The following is a 24981-nucleotide window of genomic DNA, read 5'->3' on the forward strand; positions in this document are numbered from 1 at the left end:
TCAATACACGTGTCAAGCAAGTGTCATTCATAAAGAATTGTAAATTGTTATTTTTACTCTTAAACTGTAATAATTTAATATATTTTGCTGTGATATGATATTCCTTTATCTTTTTTTATTTTTTTTGCACGAATACGTGCACTTTCTGAACCCACAGGAAGGCATTTTCGACAACTTTAATGTACTTATCGGCACATGCGCTCACTGGGACCGGTCACAATCTGACTGATTGCATTGGTCCCAATTAGGACCAATTCATGGAATCAGTTTTGGTGCGTTAATGACGTATCTACCTCTTGTTTCTATATATAATACCATTGACGTGACCTGATCGAAAAAGCGTAAGACGGATACCAATCCGTCTTACGCCTCGGTCCTTTACGGTCACGAATGGAATGGTTTCCAAAATATCAAACATGCTCAACGTTAATAATCAAGTTTTCACTTCTGCCGGCACTCTCGAAGTCTTTTTTTTTACAAGTAATTATTATTTCATGTATGTTATGTTTATAGATATTTTTATTTAACTGTAATCACTGCTGAAGAATATTAATTAGTAATGTAGAACAATGTTAAAATATTTAATAATTTCTTATCAGATGGTATTACATACTATGTTGATGTTGAATGATAATTCATAATTTACTTCTATTCTAAAGCAACTATTTCGAGTGTTAATAGCGTCGTTGATTCATTATACATATGACATGTGTAACGTAAAACGTATTACGTTACTGAACATTTACTTTAATTACAGCGGCGGAATCATCGACCCCGGGCGGACCACAGACCTACATAGTGGCACAGAACCCGCTCGTACTCGCCCACTTGCTACGTGAGAACCAAGCCCGACCGCTCCACCCGCAGGCCTACAACACGCCCGCATCGGTATTCAACACGGTCGCCGTGGACTTCGCGCAAACTCTACCGGAGAACGAACTCGAAAAGATCGCGAACCCGAAGCCGGACGAGGTCATCGATATACCGCTGCACACGGCGCCCATCCCCGCGGGGAAACTGCACCGGCTTGACCCGGTAGCCCCCGAGCCCCCCGCAGTGCCCCCAGGGTCGCCCCCCGGGGGTACTCTAGCAGGGCGCGTGGAACAGCCCCAAAGTTGCGATAACTTATGCGGGGCCCCCGAGTACCCCAGCCGTGTGCGTTCGCTAGAACGTGCCCCGCGCCTTGAACGTGCCCCAACCCGTATGGGTTCGTTGGAACGCGCCCTACGCCCCGCCCCCTCCCCTGTCCCTATCGCGCCCTTCACTCGACAACACTCAGTCCCCGCCTCCCCCCCGCGAAACCGCCGCGAACAAGATATAGGCCAATTTGCAGTACAAGGTTCGCTTAACGCGCAGCTTGCAGCGAGCGTAGTTAATAAAATGCGCCAACAACCCGACCCACCCCTCGTAGAGGAAATATACGATTTCGGTGGTGATAACGTTAAGAGTTGCGCGGCGATCGCAGCTCACAAAGCGGGTTTGAAACCGCAGTATCGCGCCATTTCTAACATGGTCGCTTCCCACCCGTCTTCTTACGGCGTTCCAGTTGGTGTAGTGCAGGGTGTGCCGTATCAAAGTCCAAAGCCAGGGCAGGCGAAATCTAGTCCGATTCGAGTGGCAGGTCCCCAGCAGGCCTCGGCAGGCCCCCAGCAGGGTTCGACGGGCCCCCAGCAGGGTTCAACAGGCCCCCAGCAGGCCTCTGGAGGGTCGCAACTGCACGGGTCCGCGCAGCCAGTGCTGTACCGGCCGCAGGTGGGCAGCTCGCAAGCGGCATGCACTGCGGGCTCCGTGGGCCCTACAAGGCCCCAACTTGCAACAAACAACGCGGGCCCTACAAGGCCCCCTACACACGGCGCAATGGACTGCGACATGGCGCAGGTGATTGCGCTCGTGAATGTACGGCAGTACGGTGCACTGTAGCATGCTTTGTTTTTCAAGTGAAACTTCTTTGGGCGCGTTGAGAGGAAAATTCATATTCATTGTATTTATAGAAAAGGCGAGGAAATTAGTATCAAATTCAATTACATTTATGTAAGAATGTAATTACAAATATAAGTGTTGTTATTACAATATTATAGCGCTAATACATTCTACCCATTATCTGGGTGTGCAAATATTTAAATGAAAATTAATTACACTAATTCTTCGAATCACAAATTCAAAAAACTTTGAATCTTGCCCAAGAAGTTTCACTTCAGACACGTGTGCTCAGCACACACGCTCTGTTTTTGTTTGCGACGTAGTTCGAAGGTTCTTTTTCGCATGTTTTGAATGATTTTGGTTCTTTTTTTGTTGTTTTTTGTTTGTAATATAGAGGAAATGTGTACTAATATGTACAGTCGTGTTCGTTTTGTAAATAAACGGTTTTTTTTCGGATATGGATGGCCTACTCCGGTTGGATTTTAAAGTATTTTTTTTCCTTTTTTTACAGAGTTTTGTGTGTCCGTTGGGTTCTCCGGTAGAATTTGGTTTTTTATTTTTATTTTTTAACTTGATTGAGGTCACATGTGTGTTTTATTTTGCGTATAATTGATAAATGTTTATTTATTTTTTATTTGCAAGTTTTTTTTTGTGTTCAGCTATGTAGTTAATTAAATACAAGCTTTGATTTTAAGTGATTTGATAAATTAGTGCGCTAAAGCCTTAGAATTTTGATAAATTTGCGAGCACATGTGATTTCCAAATATTTTTAACTTTCATTCAAGAATGGAACTAACAATGTTGATGGTAAAGTCTAAATTCTATTTGGTAGTGGAAATAACTGTTGTGAATATGAACAAAGATTTAACATAGCCCTCTCTGTCTAACATTTAGCGTTTGAAAGAGACAGACTGATCGAATATTATGAAAAAAAAATTTTATACTTGTTTTACATTTTAACTCAAAAACTATTCAACCGATATTTTTTGTATATATGTATTCCATTGACTGTATATAGTCAATTAATAACTTATTTACTCTATGGGAGCACAAACGTCTATAACCAATGAAAACTTTTGATTTTTGATTTGAATATGTTAACACCAAAATATGTTGTATATTTTTCATATCAATATGGGTTAAAAATAAATGGGCTATTTACCTAAATTCAATATGTGAATAGAAATAATTGGTACTAAAATCTTATTGGTTGTAAAGAATGCCTAACATTGTTAGTTCTATCGAAAGCGTTTGATTGGAAAATAACCCTTATTTCTATATACATAGAGTCCAGAATTCGATACGGAGCAAGCGGTCGAAAGGCGGCTTCTAGCGGAGTTAGCGAGACAGCAACATCAGAGTGAAGAGGATAGAAGATGGTTGCAAATGCAAGAGGATAATTTGGTTTGTGTATTTTATGTTACTTTATCTATCTATGTCTAAATTATGACCCTTGAAGTATACTATACTATATACTATTTGAAGTATAGATATTAGATATACTATTAGAATGAAAAAGTTGTAGAAAATATTTTTTATAGGCAATACCTACGTGTCAAAACGTTACTTGAAATTGAATATAACAAACATTTTTATTATATAATATTGAAATAAAGGACCCTGTTATACGTTATATGTATATAAGTTAAAGCGATGTAGTCAGTACCTATAATAATTTATACACTTATTTAAAAATTAAATAGTAATCAATGATCAACCAAAGAATTTATTGACTATAACAACTTCAGATATAATTTAAATTAAATAAAAAAAGTTAACATACAAAATCGAAATTCAAATGATATTCTAGTTACATCTTCAATGAAATTAATAAATTTCAAGAAAAAAGCATTATCTTGAAAATAATATTATTTATTTAACAGAAGCGGCTCTCAAACGTGCAGCTAACAACGAGCACGGAAGAGTCCGGCGAGAACAAGGGCGAAGCGCCCGCTACACATGATAAACCTTCTAGTCAAACACATTCAGGTAACTAATTTATTTATTTATTTATTTATAAATACTTTATTGCACTTAAAGATAACAAAACAAGAAATACAAACTCAAACTCAAAACTCAAACAAACTCAAACATTTATTTATTCAATTAGACTTCTTGGAGAAGCACTTTTGAAACGTCAATACAACAAACACTTACAAACACTTAAATATAACTTACACTAAGTACAATTGGCGGTCTTATCGCTTAGAGCGATTTATTCCAGACAACCTTTGGTACAACAGAGGAATAAATACATACTAATACTAATATAATATACTTGAAATTTATTGGAAAAAACAAAGTTATAGAGTAAAGAAAAATTGCAGAAATGTATTGTTGTGTTTGTGTGTTACGTAGATTGCATATACACAGACATACAAATATTTAATTTGTTCTGAAATATCATTTACTTTTGTCAATATTGATGTCTGCAGTTTATACAATTAAAAAGTGCAAATATATGCCAAAGTACCTCTTTTGTATTTTAATCGTTTAAGATGAATGAAATAAATTAATAATAACATGATTCAAATGAAAAATAATGTTGTTCTTCTTTCACAGTGACAAATTCAACAGAAACCAGTCCAGCGAATACAGTGAAACCCAAAGAAAAACCGCCCAGTGAAGAGAAAGTAAGTGATGTATTTTCTATATTTTATTTAGAAATGTACGTGAAATCGTTTAAAAAATAATATTTGTAAGTATAAAAAAATGAAGATATCAATATTAGAACCTATGAGACCAAGGACTAGTCCTTGGGGAACACCTTTTATAATTCTATACAAATAATTCGATTATTATAGTATTTATTCTACAATGTACGTATAATTAAGTAGTTACTTGACTAAATTGCAACATTTTTTTTCCAAATGCATTTTATAAATTATAAATTTTATGTTTATTTCTATCGGCGAAGTAATACGCTGTCAAAAGCTTTATAAAAATCATAAAAAAAATCATCATTCAATTTGTTTGTTATTTCTTACTTGCTTATTATTTTTTGTCCGCGTTTGCAAAAGCACAAAACGTGGAACCGGTCAAAAAGTTTACAAATATCTATTGTTTAATATTGAATTATAGTTTTTTACTAACTATCTATACTTAATTAACTATATTTATTTGTTTTATTATTAAGTAACAGTTTTTTTTTATTATCTAACACTCTAGAGCACTCCAAGTTCATCAACCACGAACAAAGAGCCAGTATACGTAGCCACTACCGAAGTAGTGCGCTGTGTAATGCGTCTAGCTGGCGGGGCACACGCTGCCTCTGGGGCAAATGGGGCAAATGGGGCAAATTCTGGGGCAAATGGGGCAGGTGGGGCAGGCCCGGATGGGATATTGCGTGCGGTGAGAGCGGTTGGTGCGGCTTTGAGGCATTTATGTGCGACTGTGGATAGACTCGTGCCAGTTTACCCGCCGTCTGCGCAGAGGTTAGTTTGACTTTACATAATATACACTAAGGGCTGATTTTTCAATCCTTGGTTAAAACTTATTCGTCGAATAACGTATTAAAACTACCATTTATGAAAGGTATTCTAATTGCTAATTGTGAAATGTTGCCATAAGTGTGACAATGTTTTTTTTTTACAATAATGAGTCTAAATCGAATGAAAGTAACAAAAAAACAATATTTTAGGGAAAATTGAAACTTCACGGACATGGTATTTAATTTAATCGTTCTCCGTACTTTAGAAAAGTTTTTTATTTCACTTATCTTTTAGAAAACCTTCAGTTTTTATTTTATTTTTTCTCTAGTAAGAGACTATTAGACTAATCCAATTTCAATTTATCTTTGTATTTTACAACGTATGTTGTATGAATGCCTGTATACATCGTCTATGCCCATACCAGGTGAAAGGTAAGACGTCAGACGAATTTAGACAGGAGCTTCTACTCATGAAACTGAACAACTTTTGTTCTACAACTTTGCTGAATTCGTAAAAAAAATGGACTTTGTAAGGAAATTTCGCTAATCAGCTGACCGATTTCCATACTAAGTTCAAATTTTTTTCTCCGAATTCAGAAAATTTGTAGAACAAAAGCTGTTCAGTTTCATGAGAAGAGAAGCTCCTGTCAAAATGCGTCTGACATCTTACCAGTCACCCTGTATGTAATACTAGCTGCTCCCCGCGGTTTCACCCCCGTGGCTTCGCTCCTGTTGGTCGTAGCGTGATGATATATAGCCTAGAAATGAGCTTTCTAACACCGAAAGAATTTTTTAAATCGGACCAGTAGTTCCCGAGATTAGCGCGTTCAAACAAACAAACAATCAAACAAACAAACAAACTCTTCAGCTTTATAATATTAGTATAGATTATTTCTAACATCATTTATTTATTATGTTATGCAGGGAGGTGGAGATGGCCCACCAGGTGCTGAGCAAGGACATGTCGGCGCTGGTGGAGGCCATGCGGCTCGCCATACACTACCACAGCACTACTCTGCACCACGAGTACACCAAGTTAGTGCACTTATTTGAAGTTGTTAAGTTATTGGGTAGCTTTTTGTTCAAAATCATATTTAAAAAAAAAGACGGGTTGCACTCCGGGAGTGCCGGCAGAAGTGAAAACTTGATTATTAACGTTGAGCATGTTTGATATCCAACCGTCTTACGCTTTTTCGATCAGGTCACGTGTCCTGACGCGAGTTTAAGATTTTATACCCATTACAGAAAAAGTGCTCAACGCCGCTATAGAAGTTTTCACTTCAAAAACTTTTTTGTATTATAACGTTTTATGGGAGGGTAAACCATAACTTTGTTGCGTAACACGTTATGATGGCCCGAGACATATTCGTTGTTTTGTGACTTATAGAAGATATATTATCATCAGAAATTCTTAAAATATCGTTACCAAACAACCAATTTATTGTTGTTACTGAAATTTTTTTCAGTTTGTTATCCTTTTATTTCATAATATCATAGTTTATGTTATGTTCACAGTTTTTTTATATGTTAAAAATTTTAACGTTTAATCTTCAAAAATCTCTGCACTCTCTTACTAGAAAACCTCTGTTCCACAGAAGCATGTTAGCAGCCGCGCACGTGCTCGCAATGGACGCTAAAAACCTCCTCGACGTTGTAGACTGTATCCGCGAACGACATCCACACATCGACTGGAGATCCGCCCTACTATCCCCCCCTCCATCCCCCCTCCCACACGACCCCCCACACCCTCACGAACCCCCACACCCCCACGACCCCCCGCAACCCCCCACCCCTCAAGAGGAACCCCCTAAACCGGACTTCAAGATCAACCAGCCAGTAACTACGAGCGCAACGGTGCTAGACCATCCAAAAGAACACAACAGCCTTCCAATCACGTCGAACCGCGTTTCTACCCTCATACATAACTATAATTTGTACGGAAATGTTCGAGAACCACACATATATGGGAACGAAGGCGCCTTCCAACACTCTCAGTCAGTAGATGACTCGAAAATCGATACAGCCCCCATAGAGTCTGTGAAGAGTCGTGTTCAAGCGATTTCTGGAAAGATCGATCCTCCCCCCATATATTCGATCAGCAAAAAGAATTCTATAGATCAATCTATGAGCCAGAGCGATCAAGGTTGATGCGTTCGCTTGTAGTGTAGTTTCAGCCGGGCTATGTTCCATAAATGGATGCATTTAATTTTCCTTTTTAACGTACGCAATGCCGCTTAGTAGAAAGCTTAAAAGACATAAAAAGCTCAATATTGTTTGTAGATAAGAACGTTCTAGACTTCACCCCCGTTATGTCGTTTTTTTAATATCTGTGTCTATTTATCATAGATTATATTATACATACATACATAACCACATCGCGTATACCTAACTTCTTTTGCATTTGTAGTCTGTGTAATTTTTTTTTTACTCACGTTCCATTTTCCCGCCATTTCACGGGTATACGCGAATATTTGTAATTTCTAGATACATGTAACGTTTACATATCATCGGCATTGTTGCGCTTCAAATTTTATCATCGTGTTGCTGGTCGTAAAAATTATAACATATCTATTTATTCAAACATTAATGTATGTTACAAATGTCTTGAATCTGTCGCAGGCAAATTGTATAATCTCGCCGTTTACAAACGATCGGCATTTTGTAACTAATATGCCGAAAATTCGTCTTTTTCCAAAATTCTACAAAAAGACGGTCGCGAGCCGACGACTATTTCTGTGTAGTTATAAAAAACACGAACCTAACCTAACCCACCCCCTTATCCAAACGAAATTTTCTGATTACGAATTTTCGACATATTACAAAATGCCGACCGTTTGTAAACGGCGAAATAATACAATTTGCCTGCGACAAATCTACCACAATTGGAAAAATCATTGCTTCGTTGATAGAAATTACACCTAAACACATTCCTTACGCACCTTGATTTATATAATTATAAATTGATATATTTTTGCATATTTGTATTCGTTTATAGTCAACCGAACAGTGTATACAACTAAATCTTCCGTGGCAAACAATAATTTTATATAAATTGTTTAACGTTTATCGTAAAGTATTATTTGTAGTCGTGAATGTATTAACGCTAGTGAATGTGTATATTTTATTATTATTATTAAGGTCTATACAGTGTCACAATGTCGCATTTACTTCTGTAACTCAGTATTCGACTCGAGCTAACAATAATTTCTTTGTAAAAATGTACAAATCATAACAATTGTCCATAATTATTTTAATTCTTATCCAAAGTTTTATTATAAGCTAAGATCTCATGCGGAATTTGTAGCGATATAGAGCGTATAAGTTGTGTAATTAGTGCAGATTTTTTATTTATTAGGGTAGACTGGGTACGGTTGAAACAATTTCACTTATAACGACCATAACTTTGCTCTTTATAACCCGAGCGATGAAAAATATATGTTAAATAAAAGAGCATGTATCTGTCTACTAATAGGAGCTATGATTTTAGTTCCATGTGTATTATTTTTTATAGCAGATCAAATTAAAAAAATGAATCCGATTTGTTTCAACCGTCCCCATACCAGGGGCGGTTGAAACAGTGATTGGGGTCAATTAAAAAATATGCGAATAATACAAAATATAGCATTAAAATATGTTTTATTGATTGTTTATTTTAAATCTAACAATAATTAAGTAACTCTTTTACAAAAAGGTCTGCTCTCTAAATATGGTGACATACAATCAAGACAGAAGTACCTACTCCTCATCTTCTGATGATAACTCCTCTTGTATTTTTTTCTTTTTGCTTCTTCGGTGTTACTTTTACATTTTCTTCCATCAAATTTCTTCCTTTTTCCTCTATCCAATCGCTTCTTCACTTACTTAGCTCTTGTTCGTTTCAATATTAATTATTGCTCTTTTCTTATCTCTTAATTATCTGATGTGTCAGTGTAAATAGTAGACTTCCTGAGTTTTCGCCCTCTATTATTATACCTTCCATTGTTATATCCTCTATTATATCCAATTTTTTTATTTTCTTGCTCGCCAGAGTCATCTCGCATTCGAATTTACCTTAGAAGCGATTAATTGTGCTTCTTTGCCACTTTTCGCAATGATCTGCGGTTTTCACTTCCTCATATGCGTCTTTGTACTTTGATAAGTCTATTTATCTTCCCGAAATCTCTCTTACACGTACTATCGGCATCTAAAAATACAAAAAATAATTAAAACAATGTTTCAACCGTACCCAAAAAAAATGTTTCAACCGTCCCCAACTCCTACTTTAGGTAAAATACAGTTCTAGTAATTGGAACAACAATGATACACAAAAACTAGTCACAACGTCATATTCCACAAGATTCACTTCAAACAAAAACGCACACTTAATACTGTCACTTAAATAGAAACGCCAATAATTGGAAAAATCTCCAAGCAAAAATACTTACTTTTGGTCATAAAAACATAATAGGGTCTTATAAAATCAGCTGAAGCGCGCGGAGATCGACGCAACATTGTGGTTCGTGTTTAGAACAGTTGTGCGCTTCATTTTCCTCTTGGACCCCTAACCCCCCCACCAACGGTTTGCGAGATATTCGTGTTGTTTCAACCGTCCTTTGTTTCAATCGTACCCAGTCTACCCTAATCTTTCGATTTTTATGTAAAGTTGTTTTTTTAACGCGTTTAGTTCTTAACAGGATGTCATTCCAAAGTACGATACTATAGGCAGTAAGATAGTGAAATGCAATAGGCGGTAGAGGCTGCCCGAGATTACTTCACGAATATATTCCTTGACTGGGTTTTGTTTATGCATTAACTGAATAAAGGACAAACCGTATATTTCTGTGTTTTATTTATTTCACCTTGTTGATAGAAATCTGCACCTATAGTAGTACTTTTACATTTTTTTATATGATAAATATTATAGGTCTAATATCTATAATCTATTTATCAACGCCTTTATAGTTAAAAAAAAGTAAGATGGCTTAATAAATTAGTCTTTCAATTAGTAGCACAAGTGTCCTGAACGATACTCACCCATACAATCAATCAGAATTCAGATACCTACTGTTATATTATGGCAAAATTATTGTACAATAAATGTTTGATTAAACTTAAACATAGTTTGATTTTGACTAAAATTAGGGGCTAACATGGGCTACTTTTAACTGTAAATTTTCTTTTATCTCGCGGACAAGGCTGCGGGTAATAGCTAGTAATCATTATATTACGAATAGCATTCTTATGCAAGTTGCTAGTCAATTCAAATAATGTTGTCTAAAACGTTACGACCTTGTTACAATAGAATATCGTTTAGGCCTTCGAAGGGTGATCAAAGAATTAACACCCAGTCACATATTTTTTAATATAGTGCCATCTATCGGAATTCATAAATTTCAGATTGATTATAATGCGCATCGAATACTGGATCTTCCCGTAAGAATGAGATGTTTCTGGGATAAAAAGTAGCCATATTATCGTTAAAGAAAAGGCCCGTCTTGACATTTGTTTACGCGACCGCGACGTAACAAGTAATGTAACCATACGACTCGGTAGGTACCTACTCAATTTTCAGCCGGTTCTTAAGAAATATTTTGATCGACTTACTTTTCCCTAGTTAATAATAAAATTAATAGATTGAGGACAGTGAGTGAAAAAAACTTTATGTACATAAATTAGCCGAGTGGGCGGTACCCATCAATGAAAATTGTAATAATCTCAGAACATTTCCATTAGTAAAAATGGAGAACATCAAGGGCATGAACTGCTTTGAACAACTTTATATTTTCATGATAAGTATAGCTTTGAGTATTATAGCCTAAACGTTACATAGAAATAGGCGAATTCATACCGGCCGAGAGGCTATAGGACGTTGCCCCGGTATGGCAAAAAGACGTGGGTTCGAATCCTGCCTACTTATCGATTTGTTTTCTATTCTCATGTCTAGAGCATTTGAATAGTGCAATACATGTTCTTGTAATTGCATTTAGGGGTGGGTTTATAAATAAAAAACAAAAATATTTTTATAAGAAATTTATTAGCAAAACACAATACATTACAGAAGTATCCAGCTTCACAAAATACTTAATAAATTATGTTCGTACACTGCTTTTGTAGGTTAAGCCCCTTCTTATTAACTCCACCGCTTGATATATTAAGTATTATACACAGATATCTTTTATGAAAATGGGCGAGATAATAAAAAATAACAGTAAGGAACAAAACTTTGAAAAAAATTTGAATTAGTTTGGTACCCTCATACCGATAATCGAGTGCTTTAGAAAACTCGCTTTTATTGCTTTTGAGGTAACTGCAATTTTTCATAAACGTGCCTTTATTTATTCATCTACATAATAAAAAGTGACTATCATTCCTTGCGCACGCGCATTTTAAGGATATTTTAAAGTTCGTTTTTCAGTGTTGTTCGTCTAATCTATGAATAATTATATTTAAAGCTAGAATTAGTGTCTATATAATTAGTATAAACTACGATATCAGTTATATTCAAGACTTTTTTTTAATTGTTTACAAAAAAATGATCAATACCATTTTGTATTTAATTTTACAAGCAAACCCGGCAATTTTAATAAAATCATTGAACATGTTACCAAGGAAAAATATCACAAAAAATAAATGTAATTTGCAATAGAAAACTAAAAAGCTAATAAAAAAATAACAATTTTGAGAGCAAAAATGGTAAAATTTTTAGTAGAATTACTAGACCATAAGCACATACAGAAATGCAAACTTGAATGCACTCAAATTTTAAGAATTAACACCTAATGAAAATGGTGAATATTCTTAAACTTTACTTTTTAATAAGAATCTTTATACTTCATACTAAATGACATGTTAATAAGTAAAATGTTAACATTAGTGAGAGGTGATTGAATTTTTAAACTAGCTTCGCACAAAATTTAACTTATCTTTTGCTATTTATTTAATTTAAAGAGCAACTATGGAGTTTCTTGCCGGTTCTTCTCCATAGATACTGCTTTCCGAATCGGTGGTAATTATTAAAATATGTAATGACGATTCGAAAGTGCTTCTAAAAGAAGTCTAATTGAATAAATAAATGTTTGAGTTTGAGTTTATTGCTATCAAATTACAAATTTTATACTTCTTTCAAAATGTGAGAAACGAACGACCATTGCACCTAAAAATACTGTTGCCTGAACATTTACTAATTCAATATCTTCTATTATGAAGATATTTAAAAAACGATTTGCCCGTACATACAAAGTTATTTCCAGTACTTGCAGTCTATTGTTCAATCATCAAGCAAACAAAACTGCATCTGTCTCTTTCTTTCACTTTATTAAACATGAAATAGCATTACTTTAAAATACTTATAAGAAAAAGTTGCTTGATCATTCAAAAATAGACCGTAACAAGTAACAACATTAAAAATTCTCATAAACCATATTGCATTATAAAGAACACATTTTCCGAGATATATTCCTTTATTAACAGTCCAAAAAGTTAGCGGCCATCAAGAGTTCCAGAGCGATTTCCGGAGCAATCGGAAATTCCGGAATTTCCGTCGACGAGTTTGTGTAGCGCACCTTGTATGTGAAGTACATACACACTTTTTGTAACACGTGCGAACTGAAAATAAAAAAAAGTTTTTATTTTAATTGCATTGTTTTATTTAATTCTTTAACCTTTACATTCTTCCTTATATGTAAATTTAAAAATTAAAAGTAAAACTCTCTGTCTATCGTGCTACTATTGAACCAATTCGAAAACTAGTTTGAAATTTGGGGTAAATTACACATTACATAATTACATACAATACATTTCATTTTATTTTACTATGGACATAAGAGATTTAGATGCAGAGAGGTTTTTTTTTGACAAAAAATAAACTTAATTGGATGGTAAAAAAAGGAAAAAACTTAAGTATACCCATAGTTTATGAAAATCACTGCAGGGCAATATATAAGAACTGTCGAACTACACTTTAACATTTCCTTCTATACAACTTTCTTCTAAACAAAAATCTCTACAAAGTTAAAAAAAACTCACGGTATCTCCCTAAAGTTGACTTCATTTGCCTCATTCTCAGCGAACTGTCCGGGCCCGCTGAGCATCGCCTTGATCGTGCCCGACGTGAGCGCATGTTCCCGCTTCACTATGAACTCGTGGCCGTCCGAGGAAACAAGCTTCACATACATAGCGTCTGGGCCCTCGCACCCACCGTACACCTTTTCTTCCGTTCCTATTGATAATAAGAAATGAGACATTTATTTAAAGTGTGTTCTAAATTGAATGTTATTCAATAAAATATAAATAAATAAAAATGTGTGCGTGAACTAGTGTACACTGTACACACGTAAGTGAAACTTCTTTATGACCTTATTTTTCAAAAAATAATTTACTATATGCAACTTTACAGAAATACGTCAATCACGCGTGTAAGGGATAAAAACAAGATGGCGCGTAACGGAAAAATGTTACACTAAATATTTTACCAACCCCGATAAAGAAGTTTCACTTCAAAAATGTATTGATTGACATTAATTTACTTAGTTAAGCATAACTAACTTTTCTACCGCGGCTTCGCCCGCTTTGTCTAAATCTAATCAATTATATGCTACAACCTTCCTTGAGAACTACACTATCTATCAAATATCTTATCTATTAAAAAAACTGCATTAAATATTTAAGCATACATAGGGACAAAAGGACATAGGGATACAGGGACAGCGAAAGTGACTTTGTTTTATACTATGTACCTAGTGATAAGGTTTTATACTATGCAGTGTATGTATAATCTTCACACGTGACTCTGGCAGATACAGAGCAAAATTAAATAATAATTGAATTGAATTGTGTTTGAATGTCCTTTTTATGTACAAGTTATTGATTCATCGAGGATTCATTATGTCACTATTTACAACTTAAATAAACACCAACACTACCATGTAATAACTGCCTACAAAAAAATCAATCAAAATGGCAAGTTGTTATATTCATAAACTAGCTAAACATATGAATTAATTAACATTGCAAACTGCAAAATTTATACAAGTTTAACTGATATGGATAATTTTTAAATTGTTTTAAAAGAATTTCAAAAAGTATTGTTGGAAAATAAACAACACTTTTTTTGTATGTGGTTTAATTTAAAATTTAAATAATTATTTATTTGTTATATGCCAATATATATAAGCAGTATATATATAATGAATGATGCATACCTGACCCTCCAGTAGTGGTGCCCGATCGTTGTTCCTCTGCAACGCTGGTGGCAGAGGGCACGGCAGACGCAGGGGCCGATCCAACATTTGCTTCCGACATTGTTAGCCTGAATTTAAATTAACCAAAAAATGGTTTATTAAGAAATTTATTATTTTAGAAAAAACACAAATATATTGTGAAAAGTTCACAAAGAAAACCGCTTAATGTTAAGTGTTTTTATCGTAAGGTATTCGAATCGCGTCTCTATTTATAGGCCAAAAATTTGTACTTACTTTATATGAAATTCTTGATATAACAATAATCAGTCGTTAGCCGGACAGTGGCTATTATTATTATCCGGATTAAAGATAAATATAAAATATTTGATGACTAAATTTAAAGGTTAAAATTAGTGATTTTCTGAAATTTGTTGACACACGACAGATGACAAAATTGACATGACATCGTCACTTTGACAGATAAAACCTTTTTTTTTTGGCGTAGGCAAAGGACATTAGAAAAGTGTTTAATGCTTATGATAATAATAAGATTTAAATAAAATATTTATTTCAATAGGCAAGAAAATATTAATGAATATGTAATAAATAAAATACTTCACCCATGCGTACTGCATACATAAACTCTAACGTTTATTTTTTCACTTAGGCCGCCATTCCATCTGCAAGAAAACTTCGGCAATAAATGTCCGACAGTCTGTCTGACAGCAGCTTGCAAGTCTAATTCCGCGTTTCCACCTGCAAGTAGACTTGCAAGTTGCTGTCAGACAGACTGTCGGACATTTCTTGCGGAAGTTTTCTTGCAGATGGATACGCGGCCTTAGAAGAACTTTTGAATCGTCTTCCATAGATTGACCATTCTTCACCAAGGTGTAATTCAATTCATGCATTCTTCACCAACTATTGAGTAGTATTATGTAACTACTCCATCGGTTTATGCAGAGAAAAGTTCGCATGAAATTTTGTAGAACTGCTCTTTTAAAATCATCATGGTAAAATTAAAATGTATTGTGAACTGTTGAGACTCTTCACTCTAGGCTATAGTTGGTTTAATACTGGGCTAAAACGTTATTATACTATCGGTTTGTATTGTGGTTTGTATACAATGTACGAGAACAGATTTAGACTAGTAAACATTACAATAATTTTGACTCAAAGGTCACGAGAAAAAAAGACTACACAGGCTATTTCAATTTTTCAATATTGTATGTGATCATTATGTGATATTGCATGCAAGAAAAACATGTGTACTTAGATTCTGAAACAAGAATAGACACTCTAGGATTAGGCTTAGAGCGGTGTAGACACCTTTTAAATTTTGTAGAGATAAATGGCAACAATGAATCAGCCCGTTGACGAGGATTCGGCGGATTTTTTTTGACATGGCCTAAGATTTTTGGCTTTATTCTATTATTTTGACATTTCGATGTCAACCGCTACGTATTTCTTTGAAAAAAGTCGACTTCTCTTAATTTTTCATAACGTCTCTGCTTTTTCCACTCCTTTAATAGAGCACACAGTCGAATGGAAGACAGTTTGCGATAAAATATGAGGATGTACCCCAGGAATTCCACGAGAACCATGTGACACGAATACGAAAAAGGGCTTCCAGACCGTCAATGTGACAGAAATGTTTTCTGCCATCTCGACGAGCCAGCGCTACTGCGGAGCCGATACGACCTCGACGCGAGATAAACGAACGGTGATATAGTCAAGAGCGTCAAAAATGTGCGCGAGATGGCCAGTCCACCACCGAACCCAAGGGAAAGCAAGGGGGGCGGCTCCGAATTCGCGGAGGAGACGGGAAGCCAACGTGCGACCGCCCCGCAGAAGACGTTCATAGCGCCGCCTGCCTCCCAGCTGCCCACGAAGCTGGAGTTCGTCGCGCGCGGGGGCACCGGCCGCAGCGTGAAGCACACGTTCCGCACCGTGAAGGTCGCGCGGAGAGTGCCCACGCTGCCGCCCAAGAGGAGCGAGGGCGCGTCGGGCGCCAGCGGCTCGGGCTCCAGCGAGGGCGCCGGCCAGCCCGCGCCGGAGCGCCGCCGCCGCGAGCGCGGCAAGCGCCACGTCTGCGGCACCTGCGACAAGCGCTTCTCCAGCCCCGGCAAGCTCAGCCAGCACATCCTGTCCCACACCGGTGAGCTCCCCTTCTCTTGTGAATTTTGTGACAAGCGATTCAATTCTAAATTCAAACTCGTACGCCACAGTCTCATTCACAGCGAGGCTAGAGCCTTCGCGTGCACGGTCTGTGGCAAAACTTTCAATCGTAAAGACCATCTTACGAATCATGTTAGGGTGCACAACCCTGTCAAAAATTTGTATACTTGTGAAAGGCCCGATTGTAGAAAATCATATACATCTTTGCTAAGCTACCGCAAGCATGCTGCTCTTCATTCTGCTGAAGAGGGCAATTTACAATGTAAGATCTGTGATGAAGTGTTCAGTACAAAACAAGATATTATTTATCATCTCAAAATTCATACCGGGAGTCGAACTGTTAAAAGTGAGACAGATAAAAAGTATACATGTGATCATTGTGATAGAAGGTTTTTCACCGCAAAAGATGTACGCCGGCACAATGTAGTACATACAGGCAGACGGGATTTCCTGTGTCCCTACTGTCCTCAAAAATTTGGACGGAAGGATCATCTGGTTAGGCACGTTAAGAACGCTCATCCAGAAGAGTCATGGAAATCTGCAGCAGTGGGGACTTCAAGAGATCCACCCCCTGAAGTTACCTTTGAGGAAAGCTTCACAGATTTTCCCATTGCTACATCTGAATTTGGAATCTGGAAACCACCATCGCCAAAACAGGAGGTTCCAGACGGTAGAACTAGTGTGCCTGCCTGTGACATAATTGTAGAAATGCCTGAATTAGAGATAAAAGTGGAACCACAATTAGATATTAAAATAGAAGAGCCACCATCGCCAGGTGAAATGCTAGAGTACCCTGTGGTGTATGTGGTGCCACCTTCGTACCCTCCAACGCCATCTGGCTTGCCGTTTATAACACAGCAATTAAGTGATACAATGGATGTGCATTTGCTCGGTTCAGAAAACGTCGGGTCGTTGTTACTGGACCCAGGGGAAGGACCATCCGGCCTGACGAGGGAGATGTTAGATCTGTTAGAGGAGAACGAAGCGACCTACTCGAGTGAAGAAGGCACCAATCGCAGTCAGCAACGGTTGCCGGCTTTCACGCAAGCATTTCAAACAGCGCAAAGCCCCAAGCCTCCGCCTCCCACCCCGCCTCACTAGCGTCGCCGTCACCGGCGCATCTCCTGCATTTATAAACCAAACTACCTCAGGTAACGTTGGTCTAAGTAATAGTCCAAGTAATCGTGTTTGCGATTTGTTTTTAAACCACTGTTATCTAATGGCACTTGTTGCCCCATCTCAGGTATATCGTTTCCGAATTCTACATGAATATATTATCTAGTCGTGTATGTACTTTCGGAATTGTAAATTGTTATTTATAAGGTACATGTATGACGTTTATGGAGTATAAATGGGACCAACTCTGTGAACTTGGGAGAGTAGGATAGTTCATGAAGTGCTAACTATTCTTTAGGGATATAATTTAAGCAAAGAGAGGAGGATTTGTACGAAGGCATATGACTCTTGAAGGCAGTGAATTGTATAATATGTTTTAGAGAGGTTCACTGTTTTCTGCGCGATAATACAACAGAGAGTGTATGTCTTATAGGAGAGTAATAGTTGGGTGACAACATCAGATCTGTTCATAGAATGCATTACGACCTACCGTGTTGTGTCCAGAGTAATCACTTGTAAACATTTACTTCATTAGTTACAATGGTTTCACTTATGTTCTGTTATTTGGAATGTTTTGAAATCATCAATCAGATTGAAACTATATTCTTACCTCAGAAGCGTTGGCTTCCTTAGTTTTTAAAACAGATTTTTGGGTCTTCGAAAATACAATATGTAAAAATTGAATGTGCCAAAATTCATATTTGCTATTATTATTGACATTGCGATCCATACGCAATATTATGGCTCTATATGTCTTATTGATTCTTTGTAAGTGTTCATCTTAACGACAATCCCAAATCATATATTTCTATTATTTATTTATCTTTGTTACATATTTGTGTTATTAGGTGCCCTGCATTTATTACAAAAGAGTTGTAATACAAAACGAACAATTTACCTCAATAAATCCTAATTTTTATATACATATTAATTTTAAAATGTAGACGTACATATTTTTGGAAATTGTATTAGCTAAAAATTTAGCTATGTGTTGTATAATAACTATTATTGTTGTAATTCTGATTAATTTGTTGCAAAATATATAATATAACATATTTATGTACATGTTTTGTGTATTGCAATGTGTGGCGTCTAATAGAAACAAATGTATGAGAGATCCAATGTTGACACACTTTATTATTATTGAATATGTAAATAATTCTAATCTTTTAGGTTAATAGGACTGTAAAAAATTTAATCTACCTCAATTGCAACTTATTCTTACGTTTAGAAATTTAATTGTTAGGTTAGTGAGGAAGACGTTTCTTTTTTTCTTTATGAGAAATACACACAATATAGGGCTGGTTAGCATTCAATTTATTTTTTGTGTTTATGTTTAAATTTAGTGTGTGCTGATTCAAAATTGTAATACAATAAGTATATATTGTTATCATTTCGCTTTGTTTATATTAATTAAGAATAGCTGTCGTTTTATATTTGATAAAAAGTACAATACCAAATCCTCATTCAGGAGAAATGTGAGATAAAAAAAAAATCATTAACAAATTCTAAATTTAAAAAAAAAAATAAGAAAATATGGCATTCTCATTACATTTAAATATTCATCGCATTGTATAGAATATTATTATGTGTAGATAGAAATATGGATAAAAATGTTAGAAAAAAAATCTTATTGTTACATATCGGTTCTAAGCCTATATATATTTGATATAGCTATTTTAAAATCGATCTTTAACACTAACACCAGTCTTAAGCCTTTCAGCTAGTCATACATACAAATACTACATTCTATAATAATTAAAGCAGGTATTTTTCATGTAAATTTTTAAATATATTTATATATAAACAGCAAAGGAGTAACCCACGTGTTGGTAACAGTATTTCTGGGTATATATGTATACCAATTTTTCATAGTACGTTTAGAAAAACGTACTATGAAAAATCGGTATATGATTTATGAACCTAATAAATAGATTAAAAAATGTTATCTACTAATACATATCAGTTATATTCATTCGCTTTCCTGTTTCAAATGGTTAGGTAGAAAGTTTCTGTTATTATTTATTTAAAGAGCTGAATTTTTAAAACGAATATACTAAGTATCCACTTTTTTGTTTTGTAGCACTGAAAGTGTTCAATATTCCCTTATTATTGGAGTTTTTATGCATAATTATTGTAATTATTGTTAAATTTTTATTTCCCAGTTTTTATTTTTATTTTTTTTATATAACATCTAATGAGTGTGACTCGTATTTATATTTTTTATAATTGTGAACATTATGTGTAAAGCCAAATAATTACATAATTTTATTCGTGTTTACAACTAAGAGTTCGAATATTTTTTTTATTTATATGTAACTTTATATACGTAAGTTTTGGTTAACAGCAACGAATATACTACGAGTAATGATTAAAATATAAATAAATAAAAAATCCGAAATAATGAAGGCGAAAGCGTTAATGTTTATTATGCTTTATACATATTTGATATGTGTTCGAATTGATAAATATTCGCTTATAATGTTGGTTTAATTGATTTGAAATTTTTTACTCGTAGTTGAAGGACATTGATCCGTAGGTATATACGTAAAATGGTACATAAAATAGGGGCCTTAAAATGTTTTAAATAATAAATAGATTGTTGAAATTAAAACAAAAAAAAATATATTTTTGAAAATTCTACAATATTATAATAGAAGTGATCTATTTTTGTTACGCTTTTTATAAAGAAGTAAGGCATTTTATATTGGATGTTAGAATTTTATGTAATTCTAAATATTTTTAACGATCCTTTTATAGAAAGAAATAAAACGATGGATTATTATCATTATTTCAATTTGAATATTGTGAAACCTGTTTTTTGTTTAATTCATGTAAAACAGTTTGTAACTTGATAATACTGAATGCCTGTCCACAAGAATGTACTCATTGATAACTTCAAGTTTATTCAAGTTTTTTTGTTTTGTTTTGAGAACCGGGAACATTTTTGGATGCCGTTATTTTATTGATTTTAATTACCTATCTATAAATTGCCAAAGATGAATGACTTTTTTTCTGTCTTTTTTTCTTTTTTTACGATAGTAACTAATTGTTGTATTTTTTAACACTGCCAAATTCTTGTGGACACGCAAAATTGATTTTTAAATATTCTATTTCCACGATAAAATAGCTGATCAATAAATAAACATTGTACCTGGTTTATAATAAAAATACTGTATCGTTTTCATTGTAATAAATATTTTGGACATCATATATATATTGTTTTGATTTTCCTCGTACCACTTAGCAAATCTAAGCACCTACCTATACCTGGAAAATGCAAGCTAGTATGGATAGTTCGGTATTTCTTATAGTTACTATAAGAAATGCCAAAATAATAGGTATTATATTATTAATTTTATTGTTAAATTTTACCTAAAGGCTAAAACAATCTTACTATCCTATCCCTATCCAAAAAACTCAAACTCAAACATTTATTTATTCAATTAGACTTCTTCTAGAAGCACTTTTGAAACGTCATTAAGTACATGTTTTTAACATTACCACCGATTCGGAAAGCAGTATCTACGGAGAAGAATCGGCAAGAAACTCCATAGTTGCTCTTTTTAATCATGTCAGATTTACAATTTTACAAATTACATAATATGTAATATCATAATATATTATCACAATATACCAAAGAACTGTCCTGTGGTTTTACGCGACAACCCTCCATGGGTTTTTATCTTCCATATATTCCTTAATACTGTAATAGGCTCTCTTGACAAGTACATTTTTTATATAAGATTTAAATGTAGAACTACTAAACTCTTTAATATTATGAGGAATTCTGTTGTAAAAGCGTATACCTTGGCCCATAAATGAATTTTTAACTTTAGCTAGCCGGAATAATGGCATTTCAATTTTATTTCTGTTTCTTGTGTCATAACAATGTCTATCTCCTACTTTTGTGTGTAAGTAAGCGTTATTATGTACATATAAAATATTATTAAATATATACTGCGACGGTACAGTAAGGATACCAGTATTCTTAAAGAGATCTCTTAGTGAGTCTCGAGCACGCAAATTATATACAGAGCGTATGGCTCTTTTCTGTAATATAAATATAGTTTCTATATCTGCAGCCCTGCCCCATAGCAGGATTCCATAGGACATTATGCTATGAAAGTAGCTAAAGTAAACCAATCTAGCCGTTTCTTCATCGGTGAGATGCCTTATTCTTCTAACTGCATATGCAGCTGAGCTGAGCTTAGCAGCGGTGGTGGTAACATGGGCCCCCCATTGAAGCTTCTCATCTAATGTCAAACCAAGAAAAACAGTCGATTCCACAGGGTATAATACCTCCCCGTTTAAAATAATATTCCTTTGCACCTTTTTTACATTTGGGAGGATAAATTCTACACAATTTGTTTTTTTTGTATTTAATAGTAAATTATTAGCATTAAACCAATTGGATATGCGTAAAAGAGCAGAGTTTACTTCGTCAACATTTGTGTCATGTCTATCTACATTAAAAATTAATGAGGTGTCATCTGCAAACAGTACTATTTCACACATATCCTGCAAATAATAAGGTAGGTCATTAATATACACTAAGAACAAAAACGGTCCTAAGATAGATCCCTGCGGAACACCTATGTTAATCGGCGCACCGCGAGATTTCTCTCCATTAACGACAACGGTTTGTACCCTGTTCTGAAGATATGAAGCTATGAGATCCTGAGCTAAACCTTTGATACCATAAAAATTTAGTTTCCGTAATAGAGTGGAATGTTCTACACAGTCGAAAGCCTTAGAAAGGTCGCAGAATATCCCCAAAGCATTCTTTGAATTTTCCCATGCTTTGTATATATGTGATAAAAGAGCTACTCCGGCATCAGTGGTAGAACGCCCCTTTGTGAAACCATACTGTTTGGCGTGCAGTAAACCATTTGATGCAAAATGACTATTTAATTGGTTTAAAATTAGTTTCTCGAAGACTTTGCTCAAAGTTGGTAATATGGAAATTGGCCTATAGTTATTACTGTCTTCTTGGTCACCACTTTTAAATAAAGGAATAACTTTGCTAAACTTTAGTAAATCAGGGAAAATACCACAGTCGCAACACTGATTAAATATAAACGCTAGTTGATTGGCAATGTTTTCTATGATATTATTTACTAAATTTACAGACATACCCCAGAGATCACATGTTTTTTTTAAATTTAATGTTTTAAAAGTTTTAACAATTTCATCAGCAGTCACGTGTCGCAATTCAAATAATTTGTTACACTCAGCAACGTGATCCCTCAATAAAGACTCTGCAAGCGCTGAAGACGAATTTAAATTCTTAGTTAAACTAGCAGGGACACTACTAAAGAAATCTTCAAAAGCAAGCGCAACATCAGCACTTTTGTCAATGACCCTACCAGAGTTGACAAGTTTTATGGTACTATCGTTTGATCGGATTTTGCCCAATTCACCATTAATAATTGTCCAAACCGTTTTAACTTTATTGTCAGAGTTGCGTATTTTGTCTCTGATATACAAACTCTTGGCAGTGAAACAAACTTTTTTAAATGTTTTTGAATAATTTCTAACATAACTAAGAAATGATAAGTCTTTGTTATATTGTTTCATACCATATAACTCGTAAAGAACGTTCCTGCATCTGTGTATACTAGGAGTTGCCCATTGGCTGAATGGTAAATCCTTGGTAATAGTTAAAGATTTAATTTTAAATATTTTTTCATATTCACTATGAATGAACTTAAAAAGATTTGTAAACATTTCACAAGGATTTTTATGAAAGGATTGATTATTCAGGTCAGGTAGTTTATTATCAATATTATTTCTAAATGTATGAATGCCTTTTCTAGTTATAGGCCTAACATTAATTCTTTTAAATGTAGGTATGCAATCCCATTCAAAAACTACTTTCTGGCCACAGTGATCCGAAGTTAGCGTGTTGAGAATATATTTTTCTAAACATTTGCAATCACAGTATATATTATCAATACAAGTTGCAGAAGTAGGTAGGTGTTATTCGTGTAGGCTCATCAAAAAGTTTATACAGATTAAATGAATGAAACAAATTAACTATTCGTGTTGCCGTTTGTGTGTGTGAAAGTAAATCAATATTAAAATCACCACATACTATTACCTTCTTTTTACTCCTGCCTAAACGCTTTAATATTTCTTCCATGACTGTCTCAAACAAATTATAGTCACTGGAAGGAGGTCTGTATACGCAAACAATAATGTAACGCTCAAGCTCAACACAGGACAGTTCAATGGTGCGTTCTACAGAAAGGCTAACAATGTCAGTTCGTTCCTTGCATTTTAAACTATTGTGTACAAAAATAAGAGAACCTCCATGAATAGCATTTGTCCTAAAGTATATACTTTTTAATTTATAATTATCAATATTTATTAACAACTGACATTGTTTAAGCCAATGTTCTGTTACACAAAATATTTTAATTCTATTATGATTTAAAAATAATTCTATTTCTAATAATTTGCTAGCCAAGCCTTGAATATTTTGATGTACAATGGAAAAAGGCTGCTTAGCTGTTGTCTTACATACTAGTTTAAATCTAGCTTAGGGCTAGTTTGTCTATCAACACTTAACCTAGGTTGATGTATATAATTACTACTACATAAAATTATAGTAGATCGATGGTCTGCTACTGAACATGTATCAGACTGGTTAATAATTTTATATGCTATTAACATAGCAAGTTCTCTCTTATATCTAGATGGCAGATACACTGTATTCTTTGTCAAACAAAAAGATTTTATACAAGAATTTATGTCAAAATATATAAATGCATCACTATGATGATTTGTTAAATTATATAATTTTAAATTGATATTATAGATAAATTTGTTTTGATTTTGTGTCAAACCAGGCAAATATGGCAATGTACACAACATAAATTTGCATTTTGTCTCACTACTAATTTTCATCCCTCTTTTATTATAATCATGAAAGAAAGTAAGAACATAATATTTGCTGCTCTTTCATGCGAAAACTACTGAACGAATTTTTATGATACTCAGCTGAGATAAAGCTCATGTACCATATAAACATAAGCTGTAGAAATTCATCCTTTTGCTCGCGAAACCGCGTGGCACAGCTAGAAAATTAGAAATCTAAAATATCTTATAAGTTATAGGTAGGCTTACTTACTTTGTCTTTGTAAAATTTTAATCCGGAGAAATCTATTACGTATGTAC

At 34.6% G+C, this 24981-nt stretch overlaps 3 protein-coding genes across 9 annotated transcripts in view; 2 read left to right on the top strand and 1 right to left on the bottom strand.

Moving 5' to 3' along the window:
• Positions 1-8698, top strand: part of Fak (protein tyrosine kinase 2 Fak) — a 153842-nt gene extending 145144 nt beyond the window's left edge. For 6 of the 7 annotated variants that reach the window (XM_089710765.1, XM_089710766.1, XM_089710764.1 and 3 more), the window contains 7 exons: positions 758-1878; positions 3208-3324; positions 3804-3909; positions 4483-4553; positions 5089-5354; positions 6275-6385; positions 6946-8698. In XM_089710765.1, coding sequence (XP_089566891.1) covers positions 758-1878; positions 3208-3324; positions 3804-3909; positions 4483-4553; positions 5089-5354; positions 6275-6385; positions 6946-7498 — 2345 coding nt within the window. In that variant the 3' untranslated portion in view covers positions 7499-8698. The remainder of the gene's footprint in view (positions 1-757; positions 1879-3207; positions 3325-3803; positions 3910-4482; positions 4554-5088; positions 5355-6274; positions 6386-6945) is intronic. The other variant, XM_089710767.1, reaches the window with a different exon arrangement.
• A 2648-nt stretch (positions 8699-11346) lies between these two features.
• On the bottom strand, positions 11347-14961 carry EloC (transcription elongation factor elongin C). Its single transcript, XM_089710648.1, has 4 exons — positions 14803-14961; positions 14530-14636; positions 13355-13547; positions 11347-12934 (listed from the first exon to the last, which is right to left on the bottom strand). Exons 2-4 carry the CDS (start codon positions 14627-14629, stop codon positions 12793-12795), a joined length of 435 nt encoding a protein of 144 aa, XP_089566774.1. The 5' UTR covers positions 14630-14636; positions 14803-14961; the 3' UTR covers positions 11347-12792.
• A 918-nt stretch (positions 14962-15879) lies between these two features.
• On the top strand, positions 15880-21012 carry LOC149477255 (uncharacterized). Its single transcript, XM_089710483.1, has one exon. It carries the CDS (start codon positions 16264-16266, stop codon positions 17782-17784), a length of 1521 nt encoding a protein of 506 aa, XP_089566609.1. The 5' UTR covers positions 15880-16263; the 3' UTR covers positions 17785-21012.
• Positions 21013-24981: the final 3969 nt, after the last annotated feature.

The sequence above is a fragment of the Colias philodice genome, chromosome 25 (genome assembly GCF_061535455.1).
Source record: "Colias philodice isolate Cphi_HAF_F1 chromosome 25, ilColPhil1 Martin Lab GWU primary, whole genome shotgun sequence".
NCBI classification, from domain to species: Eukaryota; Metazoa; Arthropoda; class Insecta; order Lepidoptera; family Pieridae; genus Colias; species Colias philodice.